Source organism: Phyllobates terribilis, unplaced genomic scaffold, assembly GCF_046119375.1.
Source record: "Phyllobates terribilis strain yellow unplaced genomic scaffold, ASM4611937v1 Scaffold_4__5_contigs__length_816908805, whole genome shotgun sequence".
Taxonomy (NCBI): Eukaryota; Metazoa; Chordata; class Amphibia; order Anura; family Dendrobatidae; genus Phyllobates; species Phyllobates terribilis.
In genome coordinates, this window is record NW_027362764.1 from 564,958,911 (window position 1) to 564,976,271 (window position 17,361).

At 41.8% G+C, this 17,361-nt stretch overlaps 1 protein-coding gene across 5 annotated transcripts in view; it reads right to left on the reverse strand.

The window, feature by feature from the left end:
• PTPRM (protein tyrosine phosphatase receptor type M) overlaps positions 1-17,361 on the reverse strand; it is an 810,930-nt gene that overhangs the window by 7,739 nt on the left and 785,830 nt on the right. For all 5 annotated transcript variants that reach the window (XM_073679060.1, XM_073679055.1, XM_073679056.1 and 2 more), the window contains 3 exons: positions 14,295-14,420; positions 12,530-12,693; positions 593-728 (listed from right to left, as the gene is read on the reverse strand). In XM_073679060.1, the coding sequence (XP_073535161.1) occupies positions 593-728; positions 12,530-12,693; positions 14,295-14,420 (426 nt within the window). The remainder of the gene's footprint in view (positions 1-592; positions 729-12,529; positions 12,694-14,294; positions 14,421-17,361) is intronic.

A 17,361-nucleotide genomic window follows, 5' to 3' on the forward strand; every position in this document is an offset into this window, starting at 1 on the left:
CTAATGAGTGCTTGACAGCTGTCTCTGCATACAGTCATACAGAGAAGACTGTCAATCACTGAGTAGGACCGCCCTTTACTACTTACTGGAGCTTCTCTATACCATGCTTGTCCACAGATCAGACTGCATGCACAACGTGACAGGTTCCCTTTAAATGTTGCCTTTACTCTCTTTTATCTGCTGAGGCCAATATTATTCTCTTTTCCTATTTAAGAACTTTTCCTGATTCTGTAAATTAGAGAATTTCTTCTATTTCAGCAAAGTATGTGACAATGTGCAGTAAAGAAGCAAACATAATAAGGGGTTGAAACAACGTAAATGATTTATCAATTAGTACATTGGGTCCACATGTATTTTACAATACAGCGGGCACATTGCTCTGATGGACTGCTGGGTTACTGCTTTTCTATCCTATACCTTGAAGATAATTATGCAATGCCTTACGATCTGTCTTTACATTTGGGTACGCCATCCCTGTGGTGAGAATATGCTCATCGTGTTGTCAGGCGTTTCTGCTACATACAGGAATGTCTGCTGCTGCTACTGAGATAATGAAACATTTCTATTCAGTGACATAATTAGAGAAACTTACCAAAAGGTCCACCATGTTAGGCTTATTGTTCCTAAGCGTTTTCACAGCATGGAAAACATCAACTGCCCTCTGGTGCTGAAGCATTTCACAAACGATGCTAATTGCACAAAATGTACCACTGCGACCACCTCCATTCCTGTAATAAGAAGAGTTAAAGGTGATTCAGCCTGTATACCCAGAGTTTTTCTGTAATGCTGCAGACATTTCATTGCTGGACGAGCTTTATTTAGAATCCGCATAAGCTCTTATGCTCTGCCCCCCTTTTAGGCATGTCAGCCAAACATTAAAGGGTTATTCCCAATATACTTGTCTACAGTCCCATCTTGGATGGAGCAGAGGTGTGCATGCTTGACCTCCACTCCATATACTGTCTATGAGACTGATGAAATGAAGAAAGCCAAGTACAGCGGTAGACTACATACTGCTTTCTAGAATACACAGACGCTGTAGAGTTGATGCAAATCGATTCGCAGGACCCGGTTCAGCATCCATGTCAGTAATCTGTGGCTGCTGGATGAGAGGCCTGAGAACCCCCTCATCATTCTCGGAATCCACAACTTCTTTTTTGATGAGCCGACCTGGTGTGACGTTATCATTGTGGCATGACGAAGGCCACCTAATCAAAAGAAGAGGCTTGGAAGCCACCAGGTAAGAGGCGTTTTCAGAACTCTGGTCCTGTTGCCAATGATTACTATGTGGATATTGGACCGGTTCCTATCAATCGATTTGCACTAAGTCTAAGGCTATGTGCCCACGATGCAGACATGCTCCAGATTTTTTTCCTGAGCATTTCTGCATCTCCCTGGCAGAAAAAACGCATGTGGATTGTACATGTGTTTTTCCTGCCAGGGACAAGTGGATGTGAAGCGTTCTTCACATGCATTTCCGCATGCGGGTTGACAAGCGCTTTCCAAGAGATTTTAGCATCACTTGAAAAGTGCTTGACAACTTGGTCACACTATATAAATCCATGCAATCGGCATGGATTTATATAGTGTGACCCCAAAGAATGTCAAAAAATAAATCTATACTTACCTTCTGATGGCCCCCGGAGTCTTGCTTCGCTCCGCCCTAGCTTGCCGGCAGCTCGCGGTACACTGAAGGACCTGCCGACGTCAGCATCACGTGACCCGTCACATGACTAAATGACGTCACGGCAGGTCCTTCAGTCCACCGTGATCTGCTGGCAAACGAAGACAAGGAGACCGGGGGCCATCACAACATAAATATAATATTTATTTTTTATTTTATTCTTTTTTTTACAGGTTCTATGGTACCCGGGTCTGGAGGAGAGTCTCCTCTCCTCCACACCTGGGTACAATCCGCACATTGAAACGCTTGGATTCCACATGTACAGATACAGTGATGCGTAATCCAAGCATTCCAATGCAAGTCAATGGCGGCCGAAAACGCAGTTTTTTTCCGCAATGATAATCCGCAGCGGAAGTTTCCGCAGCATGTGCACAGCACATGCGGATTATCATTGGGGAACATGGCAGACCTTCTACCATGCGTTTTTTTAAGCGTTTCTGCAGCGTTTTTGCCGCTGCGGAAATGCTTAAAAAACACATCGTGGGCACACAGCCTAAGTGTTAGCATTTATTAAACAAACACACCAGAAAGATTTCAAGATGCAGAAAGTTAAACGTTTAACACAATGAAAACCATTGAACTTGTATAGTTGGGTGTCGACTGGAGTTACACTTCTCTACAACAGGAAATCTTGCTGCATTGTGGTTTGTTTGTCATTTTAAGAAAGGCTACATCTGTATTTATGAAGAAATCTGTCTAAGTAACATGTCAGTTGTGGACTATAACTTGCCAATCGTCTTCGGGTTAGGGATTGTGCATAATTAGTTTCAAGGGAAGCTGTCAGTAAAATGTAATTGTCATAAGCTGTGCAATGTTTATAGCGGCAATTTAGATAATTGGTGACAATTAAAACAAATGGTGCTGAATATTTTATAATGCACAGCTATGATTAGTATTTCCGTGCAAAAGGATTTCCTTTTAGGAGAAAATGTAAATGACAACGTTACCTTAAAATGATGGGAAAGTTGAAAGTTTTCTACAAATATTACCAGATCCCCAACCAATGCCATGGGGAACATTCATTGACTATATAAAGACAGAGTAGGTAAAAAATAACTAACATAAATGTAACCAAGTTATTATATTCGGTTTAGAGGTACAGATTTGTCTCCTAAGTTCAATGCCCTTGTATAATCTACAGTACTTTTCTGCAGTAGCAGGAAAACTCCATATGGCTCTTAAATCTCTCTCCAAAACAAGATTTAGCTGAAGCTGAGATTCGTAAAAAATGATGCACTCCTTACTCTAAATTATATATAATTTATACACGGCCAAACGGAAATCCTTTGGGCCCACCTTCCATCTACACAGCACAGACAGTGATAATAAGTAAGAGGAAAACTACAAGAGAGAGCAGCTGCCGAGAAGTTGACTTCTCTCAGAGCCGAGGTAGCAGAAGACATACACCATTTCTTCTGTTCTACAAACAGAGGGAGTAAAGAGCTGTCTCAGTGTGCGGACGTGATAATGAGATCCAGACTGTATTCACAGAGTCCTTACTACAGGCCATTAATATGTTATCTGTGGAGGTCAGAACCCACAACGACCATAGGACACAGCACGCTCCATGAGGGGACATCTGTCTCGTGCCCCTTTCAACTTTCAAGACCAGGCTCAGCTGTGGCTAAACTACAGAATGAGATACAGCCACATCAACCGGCACATCATAATGGTGGCCAGAAATTCCAGGACAGTCCATAGAAATAGGGCACTATTTTACCCTCTCAGTAAAAAAAATTGAAGGCGTCCATGGTGATTTTTTTGAAGCTGAAGAAACTTCTACAGATTATTTTGACTGTATTTATCAGAATTTTAAAGTGTACAGAGAATGCAGCTGAAGTCATATCAGAATTTTGGGCTGTAGACATTACTTATAATCATAATGGTTTATTATGGTTTTCCAATATGTCCATAAAAAATATAGTCTGTATGATTTTTTTATAAGCTGTCCTGAAAAAAATAAAAAGTCCAGTTGGCAACCCTGAATGTTGGTACTGCAGTAATGGCGGTATTCTAGCCCCTTTGGTCTGATGACCCCTTTGACCTACAACAGGCACACACTGACGACCTGTACTATTATAGACCATCCATTACAGCAACGCAAACCCATCTGAGAAATTATTGATAATACAATTTCCTAACATATTAGGTGAAGTGACTTGTGGGGCTGAACTTCACCTTGGATGATTATGCGTAGTGGTGTTCAAAACAGCAGCAAGAACTATAAGCAGAAAAAGGTAATAATGAAGCATGGATTTAGAAGAATGAATGTCAGTGGGTACAAGCAGCAGACTGAGTAGAAAGAGCAGCATTAACAGTCCTTTACAATGATCTGCAGCTGAGTTTATGGGTTAAGAGCAAATACAGAATTCTAGCCAAAGAGCAGTTATCATACAACAATCCTGCTGCGAATTTGTCTAGAAACTCATATTAATAGATACAGATATTGCAATTAGTGATGTAGACATTCACCTATGGCCTTAGTCCGAGCTATTAATGCTAAATGCTAGGACTCACAGACAGTCAAATACCAGGCCCCGTCTCTGTAGTCAGACCTCGGTTTCGTTCTCCTTTAAAATTTCTCTTTTTAAAGGTTACTTCAGTCATCCTCAACAAACCAGAACATACTTCAATCTTACTAGAAGGTTAGTCACTTACATGAAAGGGATTTCAAGCATATTCACTGCTTGTTTCAAAGCTTTCAATGCAACTGAAAGGTCACGTCTGACCTTAAGGGATACAAACTTGATGGAGCCTTCTCAAATGTAAAATCACTTTTCTAATCCATGCGATTTACATGGAACAATGGGAGACGCTGAAGGGGCTTCCTGCTGGTAGGCAAACAGTGGAGGAGAATAGTCTGGAGGCACGCTCCCTTGTGAATTCTACTTGTGTAAAGTAGCCGGAACATTTTACCGGTTAAAGCTATCAGCATAAAACGGCCGGCTGCTAAAAATATTGAAATACATATTATATCTCAAATAAACCGTGTGTAATGTTAAACTCTGGCATTTAAAAGCATTAACAAATGGTAAAATCGCAATAAAATAGCTGCAGTTGTCTCATAAGTATTATATTGAAGTTAACCAAGTATCACGTCTCTCTATGTATCGCAGAAAATAAGTCAGAGTCTGGTGATTTTTATATCCGAATTGTTACAGTCAACTTGGATGTAAACTGAGTACAGCACAATCCACGTCTTCTTCCTTCATGTCTCGGCCATTCATGATGCCCTTGTCCATATACAGTGCTATGTTCTACACTTTTCTTCTTTTTCCCACATGGAGAATAGAGAGCGAGAGAGAGGGAGACGGAGAGAGGGAAAGAGAGAGATTTTCCAGCTTCAAAGTTCGGGTCCCCATTGATTTCAATGGTGTTTGGGTTCAGGTTCAAATTCGGGTACAGTTCTGGTACCCAAACCAAACTTTGGACTAAAGGTTGGTCAGGGGTGTGTGGCCTGGCTATGGGAGAGTGAGGTCGCATGGTTAGTGGCTCCAGTCCCTAGACCAGCTTCAGAGCCTGCCTAACACTTCAAATTGGGCCAAAACATCGCCAATGCCGGCAAAAAAAATAAAAAGAATCCAGCGCAGACAAGGGTGAGCTCTTCACGGGCCCCTCCAGCAAGTATTACCCGATATCTGAGAAGTGCAGCATCTGCCTCCCCTGCTCCGGCGGATTCAAAGACTGCGCCGGCCGTCCTTGCTCAGCGTTCTTCAGCCTCGACATCGGAGGGCCGGAGCTTCCTGGGAAATCACCCTGCCGCCATACCTTCAGTGTAGCACACACTGCCTTCTCTGGCGGAGGACATGGACCTGGTGATCCGGAACCCGGAGACGGTGGAGAGCCTTTCTGCCGTGGTTAAGGACCTTCCTCACCCTAAGATGGCGGAGCAGGGTTTCGCGTCCTCAGATCACTGGTGCTGTGCTGACGACCGATCCGGGCTCCAGGCCCTGAATACACAGAGTCAAGTGTCACCTACCTTTTCTGTGGACATGGGGATGGAGAGGCTACAGTCGTATGTGGATGCCTTGGGGTCCCCTGAGAGAGGCTCCTTCCCTGCCTTATTATGCCGCTTTTCTACTGTTCATTCAGAGGAGAGTCAACAAAGTGACTCAGCACAATGTGAGCCAGTATGGAGGGACCTTAGGGCTCAAATAAGAGCTATCCCAACCAGAGAGGATATGGACAATTATGTGTCCAGGTTGGAGTCCTCCTACGGGGCTGAAACAGCCTCTATAAGAGGGGATATGCAGCAACTATCAGAAAGAGTATCTGCTGTAGAATCACACACAGTGTCTATTGGGCAGCAAGTGAACACACATGAACAAACCCTATCTTCCCACACATACCAGTTGGAATAGTTAACAGACTTTTTAAATGTACCATATGTGTCTTACTAAATTTTTCTGTCTTTCTTTTTCAGCATTTAATTCATAATAAGGACTAAGCTATAATTTTAATAAGTGTAAGTTACATGTAAAATTCAAAGACAGATTTTTGTATACTTGCCACTCTTTTCCCTATTTTCATAGGGATTACATATTCCTTCCCTTTCTTCCACCCCCCCCCCCCCCCCCCCACTATTAAAACCTTGCTAACTTTCCTACCTCCCCAATTTCCCTTTTTGTCTTCCCCCACCCTTTAGGCTTATATTGTGTGTTTCTCCCTTTAAAATGTTTTAAGATACCAATAAAAACAATTGAACAGAATACTTAACAGACTTGATGGATGATATTGAGAATAGAGGAAGACGCAACAATATTAGGTTCAGGGGACTCCCTGAAACAACTGAACACCATAATCTGGATGAGACATTGCGCCATTTGTTTAATTCAATCTTGGGGGTACCTTTAGAAAATGGACTGGAGCTAGACAGGGCTCACAGGTCCTTGGGCCCCAGATCCCCGGATGTTACAAAGCCTCGTGATGTGATTTGCAAGGTCCACAGATATAAAACGAAAGAAAGCATTCTAATGAAGGCCAGAAAGATGGACTCCATTTTGTACCAAGAATGCCTGATTTATCACGTCACACATTACAGAAGAGAAAGACTTTAAAACCATTACTAGAGGTCCTGAGACAACAAAACATTCTATATTCTTGGGGATTCCCCTTCCATCTACAGGCCTTACATAAGTCACTGGTTTACACTCTTATAGACTCTCTCATTGATGATCAAGGCAGATTCATTTTTCTTAAACTTAAAATAGCGGATTCAATATGTACGATAGCAAATTGGAACCTTCGTAACAAGGATCAAATCTCTGTGTGCAGGTCGTTCCTAACATCTTTATCTAATTTTGCAGAAGAAGTTCTGATTCCAGGTGGAGATTTTAACTTCACATGGGATCTCGTGTTGGATTCCTCCCCTGGAAGAGGTGCCGTTCCTCTGAGATAATTTCGATTACTAAAGTGGGTAGTCCATGCCCTCAGGTTGACTGATATCTGGAGCATTTTAAATCCTCAGGGTAAGGATTACATATTTCTCTCCTGCTCATGGTTCATACAGCCGCACAGATTTATTTTTGTTGAGTCACCATGCCCTCTCGTGGCACCCATTTGCTACAATTGGTGATATATTGTGGTCTGACCACTCCCCAATTTTTCTATCATTATCCATCCCCTCTCTTGTTCAACGTTCCTGGACATGGATAATGAATGAAAACCTCCTAAAAGATAATATTTATGTAACAGATCTGAAGGACTCTATTGATTCTTTTATACAGATCCATGAATCGGATCACACCTGTGCAATGGGAAACACTAAAATGTGCCATGAGGGGCGTTTTGATCAAATATGGCTCCAGACTCAAGAGTGAGAGAACTTTGAGGGTTGACGAGCTATTGAGACAGATTCACACACTGGATACTTCACATAAAAAACATTATCCCCCAACACCCTTGCAGACTTGTCTAAAAAAAGAAGTGAACTCAAAGCATTGTTAGATCAGAAATACATAAGATATTGGGAGAAAACCAAAAACTTTTTCTATGAGTCATCAGATAAATGTGGTTGACCTCTCTCAAGATTGCTCCAACCTCGTTCAATGGCGACATTTGTCCCATGTGTTAAAATAACTAATGGGGAGGATGCCCATAATCCTAAAGAAATTATTGACATATTCTGTTCATACTATGAGAAGTTTTACAATATTAAGGAACAATATTCAGATCTCTCCCCTTCCAATCTCTCTGGCCGAATCAAGGAATATATACAGGATACTTCTCTGCCTTCTTTGCATAGTCAGGCCTCTGGAACATTGGAAATTGACATTTCAGAGGAGGAGGTCAATCTTGCAATTCAGTATCAAAAGAAAATAGTCGGCACTCTGTGTAGCTAGGGTGGTGCAAGTGGAAAACAATGTCTATAGGAAAAGAAAATCCCGGCACTCACGTGTTGATAATTAGTTGGTTTATTCCACAACTCACAAAAAAGACGTTTCAGCCTGTCCAAGGCTTTTTTCAATTGTGCAATTCAGTCCACCCACTCTGGTAAAAGCCCTGGTCCTGATGGGTTCACCCCGGCATTCTATAAATACTTCAAAACTCAATTGTCCCCTATTATGGTCAAAACCTTTAACTCACTGGATGACAAGACGAGACAAGTTTTTCCCTCAATCAGTAGAAGCTCATATTATCGTTCTCCCTAAACCAGGTAAGGACCTCAGAGTCACAGCTAATTATAGACCCATATCATTGATAAATGTGGACATTAAACTACTCTCAAAAATATTAGCATAAAGACTTGCCCCTTTGCTGCCTTCTCTCATAAACACTGATCAAGTTCGTTCAAGGCCAGGAAGCAAGAGACAACACTATTAAGACTATGTTACTATTCTCTAATGCTAAAAAGAATTCTATTCCCATCGGTCTTCTGTCGGTTGATGCGGAGAAGGCCTTTTACAGAGTTCATTGGGGGTTTATGAAGGAGGCTTTAAGTCAAATAGGCATATGCCCACGTTTTTTACAACTAATATTTTACTTGTACTTTGGCCCCACTGCTCGGGTTAAGGTTAATGGGACTTTGTCCTCCCCCTTTGAAATCCGAAAAGGAACTAGGCAAGGGTGCCCACTCTCCCCCCTTCTTTACGTAATAGTGATGGAACACCTGGCTAATGCAATAAGAAAAAATACTAATATTCATGGGATTACAATAGGCTCCAAAATTTTTAAGACAGCGCTATACGCAGATGACCTTCTCCTTTATGTCTCTCGTCCTCAGACTTCCCTTTCTTCCTTAATGAAAGAGTTTGATAGATTTGGTTTTCTGAGTAATTTTAAAGTTAATTATTCAAAATCTGAGGCATTGAATATATCGCTGCCGCAGAAAGAAGTCAAGCAAGTAATGGATAACTTTCCTTTCAAATGGAAGTCAGAGGCGATAAAGTATCTGGGTGTGTTCATTCCTTCTGACCCTTCCAAGCTTTTTGCTCTCAACTATCAGTCGCTGTTGGATCGTACATACAAAGATCTTGCGATATACAGTAAATTGAGATTATCTTGGTTCAGAAAAATGAACACGATCAAGATGGATATTTTGCCTCGCTTTTTATACTGTATATTTTTCAGACTGTCCCCATCTCCCCTCCATGTAGCTTCTTCTGCAAACTACATTCAGCCTTAACTAGATTTATATGGGGTAAACATAGACCTAGAATTGGTATGCAAACACCAATCTGTCCTAAATCGGCTGGAGGAGCAGGATTTCCTAACTTTAAAATATATTTTCAGGCTTCTATCCTAGGCAGATTTTTGGATTGGCATTTCCACTCTCTAACAAAACAGTGGGCCAGCATCGATCAGGAAGGGGTGAGTATTCCTCTAAAACATCTCCCTTGGCTTTTCACTTCCGATATTTCATTAGTAGGAGAACTAACATGTCTGACTAAAGACTATTAAAATTTGGCATGCGATCATGAAAAAACAATATTCCCACAGAACACTCAGCCCTCTCACACCACTTTTTTCCAATCCTTCCTTCTCCTCTGGATACTTGCGCAAATCTTTTCTCAGATGGAGGGCCATGGAAGATACCCGTCTTTTTCAGATACTTGAGGATGGTAGAATACCGCTATTCAATATTTTGCAGGAAAGGACTCCGTCCAAAAAGCTGTTATGGTTGAAATACTTACAGTTGCAGTCATTCTTATCCTCTCAGAGAACGGCACTTTCACTCCAGTTCATACCCACTCATTTTGAGAGGTTGTTTTTACAGGAATCTCCGCCTAATCATACAATATCTTTACTATATAACTACCTCAAAAAAATTACAATTTCATCAAGCATGGGAACAGGAGTTAGGGGTGACCATATCTTCAACGGAATTGGAAAGAGGATATTTATTTACACACAAGTAGGGTTGAGTGAGTATGTTCTGTCCGAGTATGCTCGGACGAGCTCCGAGTATTTATAGCTGCTCGGTGATATGGTTGAATCGCTCCCGTGTGCATGATTTGCAACTGTTTGACAGCTTTATTTCATGTGAGGAATGTGTAAGAAATAGACATTCCTCTCATGTAATAAAACTGTCAAACAGTTGCAAATCATGCACACTGGAGCGATTCAACCATATCACCGAGCAGCTGTAAATACTCGGAGCTCGGCCCGAGCATACTCGGCGAAAGGGTTAATAGAACATACTCGCTCAACACTACACACAAGCTATCGGTCTCCTGTTATGTGCAGGAGAAAAATTATAAAATTATGACAAGGTGGTACCAATACCCTATAAAACTACACACTATTTCTCCATCAGTCCCGGACACGTGTTGGCGATGTGAAGTGTAGAGGGGATCTATGCTTCACATATGGTGGGAGTGTAACAAGATCAAACCCTTTTGGGAAAAAGTATTCTCAAATTATCACTTAATTACTGGGGGTAGGGTCGAAAATCGCATTGAGGTGGCTCTCCTATCCATTTTACCCTCATCAATAGGGTCCCAAAAAAAGGACATTTTACGTTTTTGCTTAACAGCCGCTCATACAGTGATCCCACGCTATTGGAAACTGCCTCAAAGTCCCAAAATGTTGGAATGGTACAATGAAATGGTTAATATCTGCAGAAAGGAAGAAATTTCTGCTGACCATAATGGATGGGCTGGTAAGTTCAGGAGGACCTGGAGTGTATGGATTTTGTTTCAGGATTCACCAGATTTTCATAAATTATTTGAATAATTATTGTCTTGATGGGCTGGATCCGGATTGCTGCTGGTGACTAAACAATAGAATGAAAAGGAGTTCTATTACGCATCTCCCCCGCCCCCTTTGTTCCCTTATTCCCCCTACTCCCCATCCCCCCCCTTTTCTTTTCTCTCTCTTTCTATCTATTTTCCTTTTTTTTTTCTATACCCCCTTTTTTTATTTTTGCTTCTTTCTGGTTACTGTTTTACTGAATCACATAGTGGTTCGAGTAATTTATCATAGTAAAATATAATGTTCTTAGTATTTGTTAAATATTTTGATACCTCAATAAGAAAGTCTGAAAGTTGGTGTATTGATCACTGCAATCTGACAATTGCATTTGTTATTCTTCATTTGTTAACAACTTTCAATAAAAAGAGATTATAAATAAAGGTTGGTCAGGTACCAGAACCCGAACTTCCACGAGTCTGCTCTTCCCTACTAATATTACCTGTTGATTGAGAGTCAGGGGCCCCCATACACATTAGACTGTTGGCCAAACCAGTGGATATTGACAGGTTCTGCTGACATTAATTTAGTGTGTATGAGGCATTTACACTGGCTCGAACGCTCAACTAATGACCCAACTAATACAATATGAGTAAACAGGAGGTAAATTCCACCTCATTTCCTTATCGCACATATTATACTCACCTTGACAAACCCAGAAAAGTCTCCAAGAGCAGCACTGACATCATACAGGAATGTGGCACACTCTCATATTACAGTGGTAAATTAAGGAAAATCTCAATTTTACCCACTAACATACAGTATCTTCAGACTCCATCTAATAACAGTTTCCATTTGACTGTCAATCTAGTGTCATATAGTACTTGGGCACTACCCTGACTATGCCCAAAGGTAACAATGTAAGTGACACCTGTGGGTACACAGCTATACACATTGGTTTTACATTTAGTAGAATTGAAGTGTTAAAGTGGCAGTAAGGTACACAAAAATAAAGAGTGAAAATAAAAGGATAACGCCTTTGGGGGCCATTTATCTACTTATCTATTTAATTTGATGTATTTTTTTTGCTAAAAATTATTTTTGTAACTGGGTTTCTTTCAAACTTTAGCACCATTTGCTTTCTATAGCTTCTATGTCCACTGTCTACCGCTGGCTGCCGAATGAGTTACCTGAGAATCCGTCAGTGAGCTCGTTCTAACGGGAGAGTTTATAACTCTTAACTGAGCTCCTCTTAGTTGATTAAAGACCACATGAAAGTTAAACTAAACTTTGTGGTCATAAATTAGCTTTGAAGAGCTTAGAATAATAAAGATAAGAGTTATAATATCTCCCTCCAATACAAGCTCACTGACGGATTCTAAGACAACTCATTCTGCAGCCAGGAATAAACAATACTACAAAAGGCTACAGAAGGCAAATGGGGCAAAATGCAAATGAAACACAATTATAAAAATGCTTTTTAGCCAAAATACATGCATTTATGTGAAAAATGGCTCCAAAGGTGTTTGTATCCTTTAAACACTTAGTGATTTTACTTTGTGTAGAGTTGTCCCATTCACATAAGACTTATCAATATGTCTTCATTTAGATAATGATAATTTAATTTCTAATTAATCCTTCACACATTTAGTTACAACATTGCTGCACAAAATGCGGATATATGAATGAATTCATCTGATTTTATGCCACACTTACAAGCAGTGGACAACTGTCCGACCTTCTCCTCCATTGTATTCTTCTTGCCACTTGTCTACTTGGCGAATGAGCTTCAGAAAAGACCTCTTTGATACCGGAGTGTCTCTGTACATTGGCCAGCCCAGGAACTGGAACTGCTGGACCATTCTGTAACCATCCTGAGGCTGAAATCAGACGAGGAAGCCAATCAGACATCATAATCTTCTTCTTATGATTGAAAGAACATGGAGATCATGTGTGAAAAGTGTTTGTGAGATTACAGAATGAGAGTGGAAACATCCAACACAAAGATACGTCGCAGACAATTTATCCCATTTCCTCAAACAATAGGGATACAGCATTTCTAGATCCTGCTGCAATCAGAATTCCTACTAGTTATAACCAGTATCAGTACTAGGTACAATACAATAGTGGGATAAAAGTGGGAATTCAGCTGATTTTTCTGCTGGGAAATAAAATTCCTGGTGACCCATATTTCTTATGGCATTAAAGGGAACATGTCAACAGGTTTTTCCCATAAGAAGAAGGGCCAGCATCTGTAAGCTCTCTATTATAGCATTCTAGAATGCTGTATACTATATATACCCTGAATGCACTCTGCATAACACAAAAAAGAGCTTTTATTATAATCACATATGAGGTGGTCCGGGCCGATGGACATACCTGGTCTTGAACTGGCGCATTGTCTCTCCTTACCATCGCAGTCCTCCTTCTTGCTTCGTGTGAATGACGCGCCCTTAGTTATCCACACAGTGTCCGCCATCACACTCCTGTGCAGAAGCACGAAAGAGGACAATGTGTGGATGATATAGGATGCGTCATCCACACAAGGCAAGAAGAAGGACGAAGGCGATCGCATGAAGAGAGGAGGCACAGGAACAAGATGCCCATCGGACCAGACCGCCCCATGTTAAGCATAGCACATTGGAGACATACATACAGCATTCTAGAATGCTGTAACAGAGAGCTTACAGGTGCTGGCCCTACTCCATATGGGAAAAACATGGTGACAAGTTCTCTATAAGCCACTCTAGAAATATGTGTGATATGTGATATATTCAGAATAATTTTTCCATCAGTGGTGTATTTTAAAGTTCATGGGTTCCAATGCAAAATCTCAAACAGCTTCCCCCAGCTATCATAGGTCTTTAATAGTAATAGTCTTCCCAAGCAAGCTAAAGAGTCCTTTGGGACCCACCCTAAGGCTCCACAGCCCAGGTGCGACTGCAATCCCTGCACCCACTTTTGTTACGCCCCTTTATTGCATTAGTTATGAAAGGGAATCTGTCACCAGGTTTTTGCTACACCATTTGAGAGCGGCATGACATAGGGACAGAGATCCATAGTTCAGCGATGTATTACTTATTTGTCTGCTTGCTGCAGTTTTGATAAAATCCCTATTTTATCTGCTGCAGATCTACCAGTTCTCTAAATGCTGAGCTCTGTATAACCCCGCCCACACCACTGATTGGTAGCTTTCTGCATACACTGTGGATAGGCAGAAAGCGGCCAATCAGTGGTGCGGTGGGGTTATATAGAGCTCATGAATATGGAGGACTACATAGCAGCAGGTTTACTAGTCCTCGAATGATAATATACTGTTGATAAAGCAGTGATTTTATTAAAACTACAACAAGCAGCCCAGTAAGTGACACATTGCTAGAATCTTACGCTACAGCTGCTGCTATCACATTAGGTGGCACAAATCTGATGACAGATTCCCTTTAAATACATATGGAGTTCTTAAACTTTTGTGAAAACTTACCCGTGCAGCATTATAAATCCTAAATATTCGGCTTATGATGTCTTCTTCTAAGTCAGCAGATACAAATTCCACTTGGATGGGTCCATGCCGGTGTACTCCATTCTCTGGCCAATACTGCGGACAAAGCTGAATAAAAGAGGAACTTTATAAATATTTCTACAAACACGCTTTATAAAGTTAATTTTTTCATATACATATTTTGCTGAGAAATTCTATTGACAGCACCAATATGCAGGATTATGATTTGGCGTTTTAAGCCAGTCCTGGAAACTATATACTACAGCTATAGTCTGGACAAAGCTCTGGACCTTGGGTTTTTCATACCTTTCAGTATACTTGTTTCTTATTATTTCATAGAAGTTAGAATGAATTAATAAGTGATGAACATGGGATTTCAATTAATTGTTCTTTTCATAATGGCCAGATATGAAGATGTAGATTTAAAGGGCTTTTCTGGCCTTAGATTACAAGTCTGCAGTAACTCTATGTCAGGGGTCCTCAAACTTTTTAAACACGGGGCCAGTTCACTGTCCCTCAGACCACTGGAGGGACGGAATATAGTTTTTTTTAAAAAACTATGAACAAATTCCTATGCACACGGCACATATCTTATTTTGACGTAAAAAAAAAACAATACAGGAACAAATACAATATTTAAAATGAAGAACAAGTAAAGTTAGATAAACCGGTATTTCAATAGGCAGGTAAATGTCCCCAATAGGCAGCATAGGTCCCCAATAGGCAGGTAAATATCCCCAATAGGCAGGTAAATGTCCCCAATAGGCAAGTAAATATCCCCAATAGGCAGCATAGGTCCCCAATAGGCAGGTAAATGTCCCCAATAGGCAGCATAGGTACCCAATAGGCAGGTAAATGTCCCCAATAGGCAGGTAAATGTCCCCAATAGGCAGCATAGGTCCTCAATAGGCAGGCTATTTCCCCCTTATAATGCCCCATGCAGGCTGTTCCCCCCTTATAATGCCCCATGCAGGATGTCACCCCCCATATAATGCCCCATGCAGGATGTCCCTTTCTCCCACCATATAATGCCCCATGCAAGATATCACTCCCCTGTCTTTATAATGCCCCATGCAGGATGCCACCCCCCCATATAATGCCCCATGCAGGATGTCACTCCCCTGTCGTTATAATGCCCCATTCAGGATGTCACCCACCCATATAATGCGCCACGCAGGATATCACTCCCTTGTCGTTATAATGCCCCTTTCAGGATGTCACTCCCCCATATAATACCCCATGCAGCATGTCACTCCCCCATATAATGCCCCATGCAGGATGTCACCCCCCCATATAATGCCCCATGCAGGATGTCACCCCCCAATATAATGCCCCATGCAGGATATCACTCCCCTGTCGTTATAATGCCCCTTTCAGGATGTCACCCTCCCATATAATGCCCCATGCAGGATATCACTCCCCTGTCGTTATAATGCCCCTTTCAGGATGTCACCCTCCCATATAATGCGCCACGCAGGATATCACTCCCCTGTCGTTATAATGTCCCTTTCAGGATGTCACCCCCCCATATAATGCCCCATGCAGCATGTCACTCCCCCATATAATGCCCCATGCAGGATATCACTCCCCTCTCGTTATAATGCCCCATTCAGGATGTCACCCCCCCCCATATAATGCCCCATGCAGCATGTCACCCCCCCATATAATGCCCCATGCAGCATGTCGCCCCTAATATTACGTCCCATGCCTCCATACATTAAAAAAAAAAAATGCAATACTCACCTCCCTCCTCCTCACCTGCTGCCGCTGCTCAGGTCTGTACTCCAGCATCGCCCCGCTCTGCGCTGCCTGTGACGGCTCAGGGGAGGGCGCGGTGTAAAGAAGTCACCGCACCCTCTGACCTGAGACGTCACAGGGAGCGCAGACCAGGAAGACAGCGGATCTGCGGAGGCACGAGGAGAGGTAAGTATCCGCCTGCCGGGGCCCTGAGCGAGCGGGAGGGAGCGGGTGCTGACACCGCTCTCCTCTGCCCACAGCCCGGAGGGCCGGATAAAAATCCTCCGCGGGCCGCATGTGGCCCGCGGGCCGTAGTCTGAGGACCCCTGCTATATGTGATTACGGACTTGTGAATCCTTACATCTCACGGACTGTGTGCTGTGAGGATTCCCCGGTGCAGGAAGCGGCGGGCACATGACCACATGTATGTGATTGGCATTCATGTGGTCCCATGCCGACTAGACATGTGCGGCCTTGTTCAATGCAAGTGTATTGAGCAAGGTCAGACACATCTAGTCGGAATGTGGCCGGAAATATGCAAATTACATATTTGTGGTGGCATGACCGTCCACTCCTGGCACCGGAGAATCATCACAGCATGCAGTATTTGTAATGTAAGGATTCATAAGACAGCATTCACATAAAGTGACTGCAGACTTGTAGCCTAAAGTTAGACAACCCCTTTAAGGTCCAAGATTTCACAACCTGATTAAAATTTGATACTGGATCATATCTAAATATTTCTGAGTTTTTAGTATTCCTGAAACAAAGTCTTGGAATAATTGTGACCTTCCTTTCAACTTCTAAACTGTACATCAAAATGTCTTTCAAAGACAATTTCAGCCTATTTTCTGTCATCACAGATAATGCTAATAGGATATATAATGTAACATCTGCCTTTGACTGTGATTATAAGGCCATTTGTTACATACAGATTCGTGCATGAGGAGTTCACAGTTCCAAAACTAAATAGTTTTCCTCTTGTACTGAGCTTAAATTGTGCAGAACAAATAACCCCTTTACATGGATACAACCAATGTACTGGAAGATACACATGCTCACATGCACTCTTTATTGCACACTAAAAAGGTCAGTTTTGGAAAATGCTTTGAAAAAACTGCAGATTACGGAGATGAGTGTTTGTTCAGCCATACACTTGTATGTAAGTTTGATCCAATCTATAAAATGGCAGCATGTTAAATGCTTGCTCCAGCACATTGATGTCTCCAGGGCCCTCGCATATCACAGAGTAAACAATTCCGACTCCTAACTTGTTTGTCTCTCTCTATGTTAGCAAAGAGGAAAAATGTAA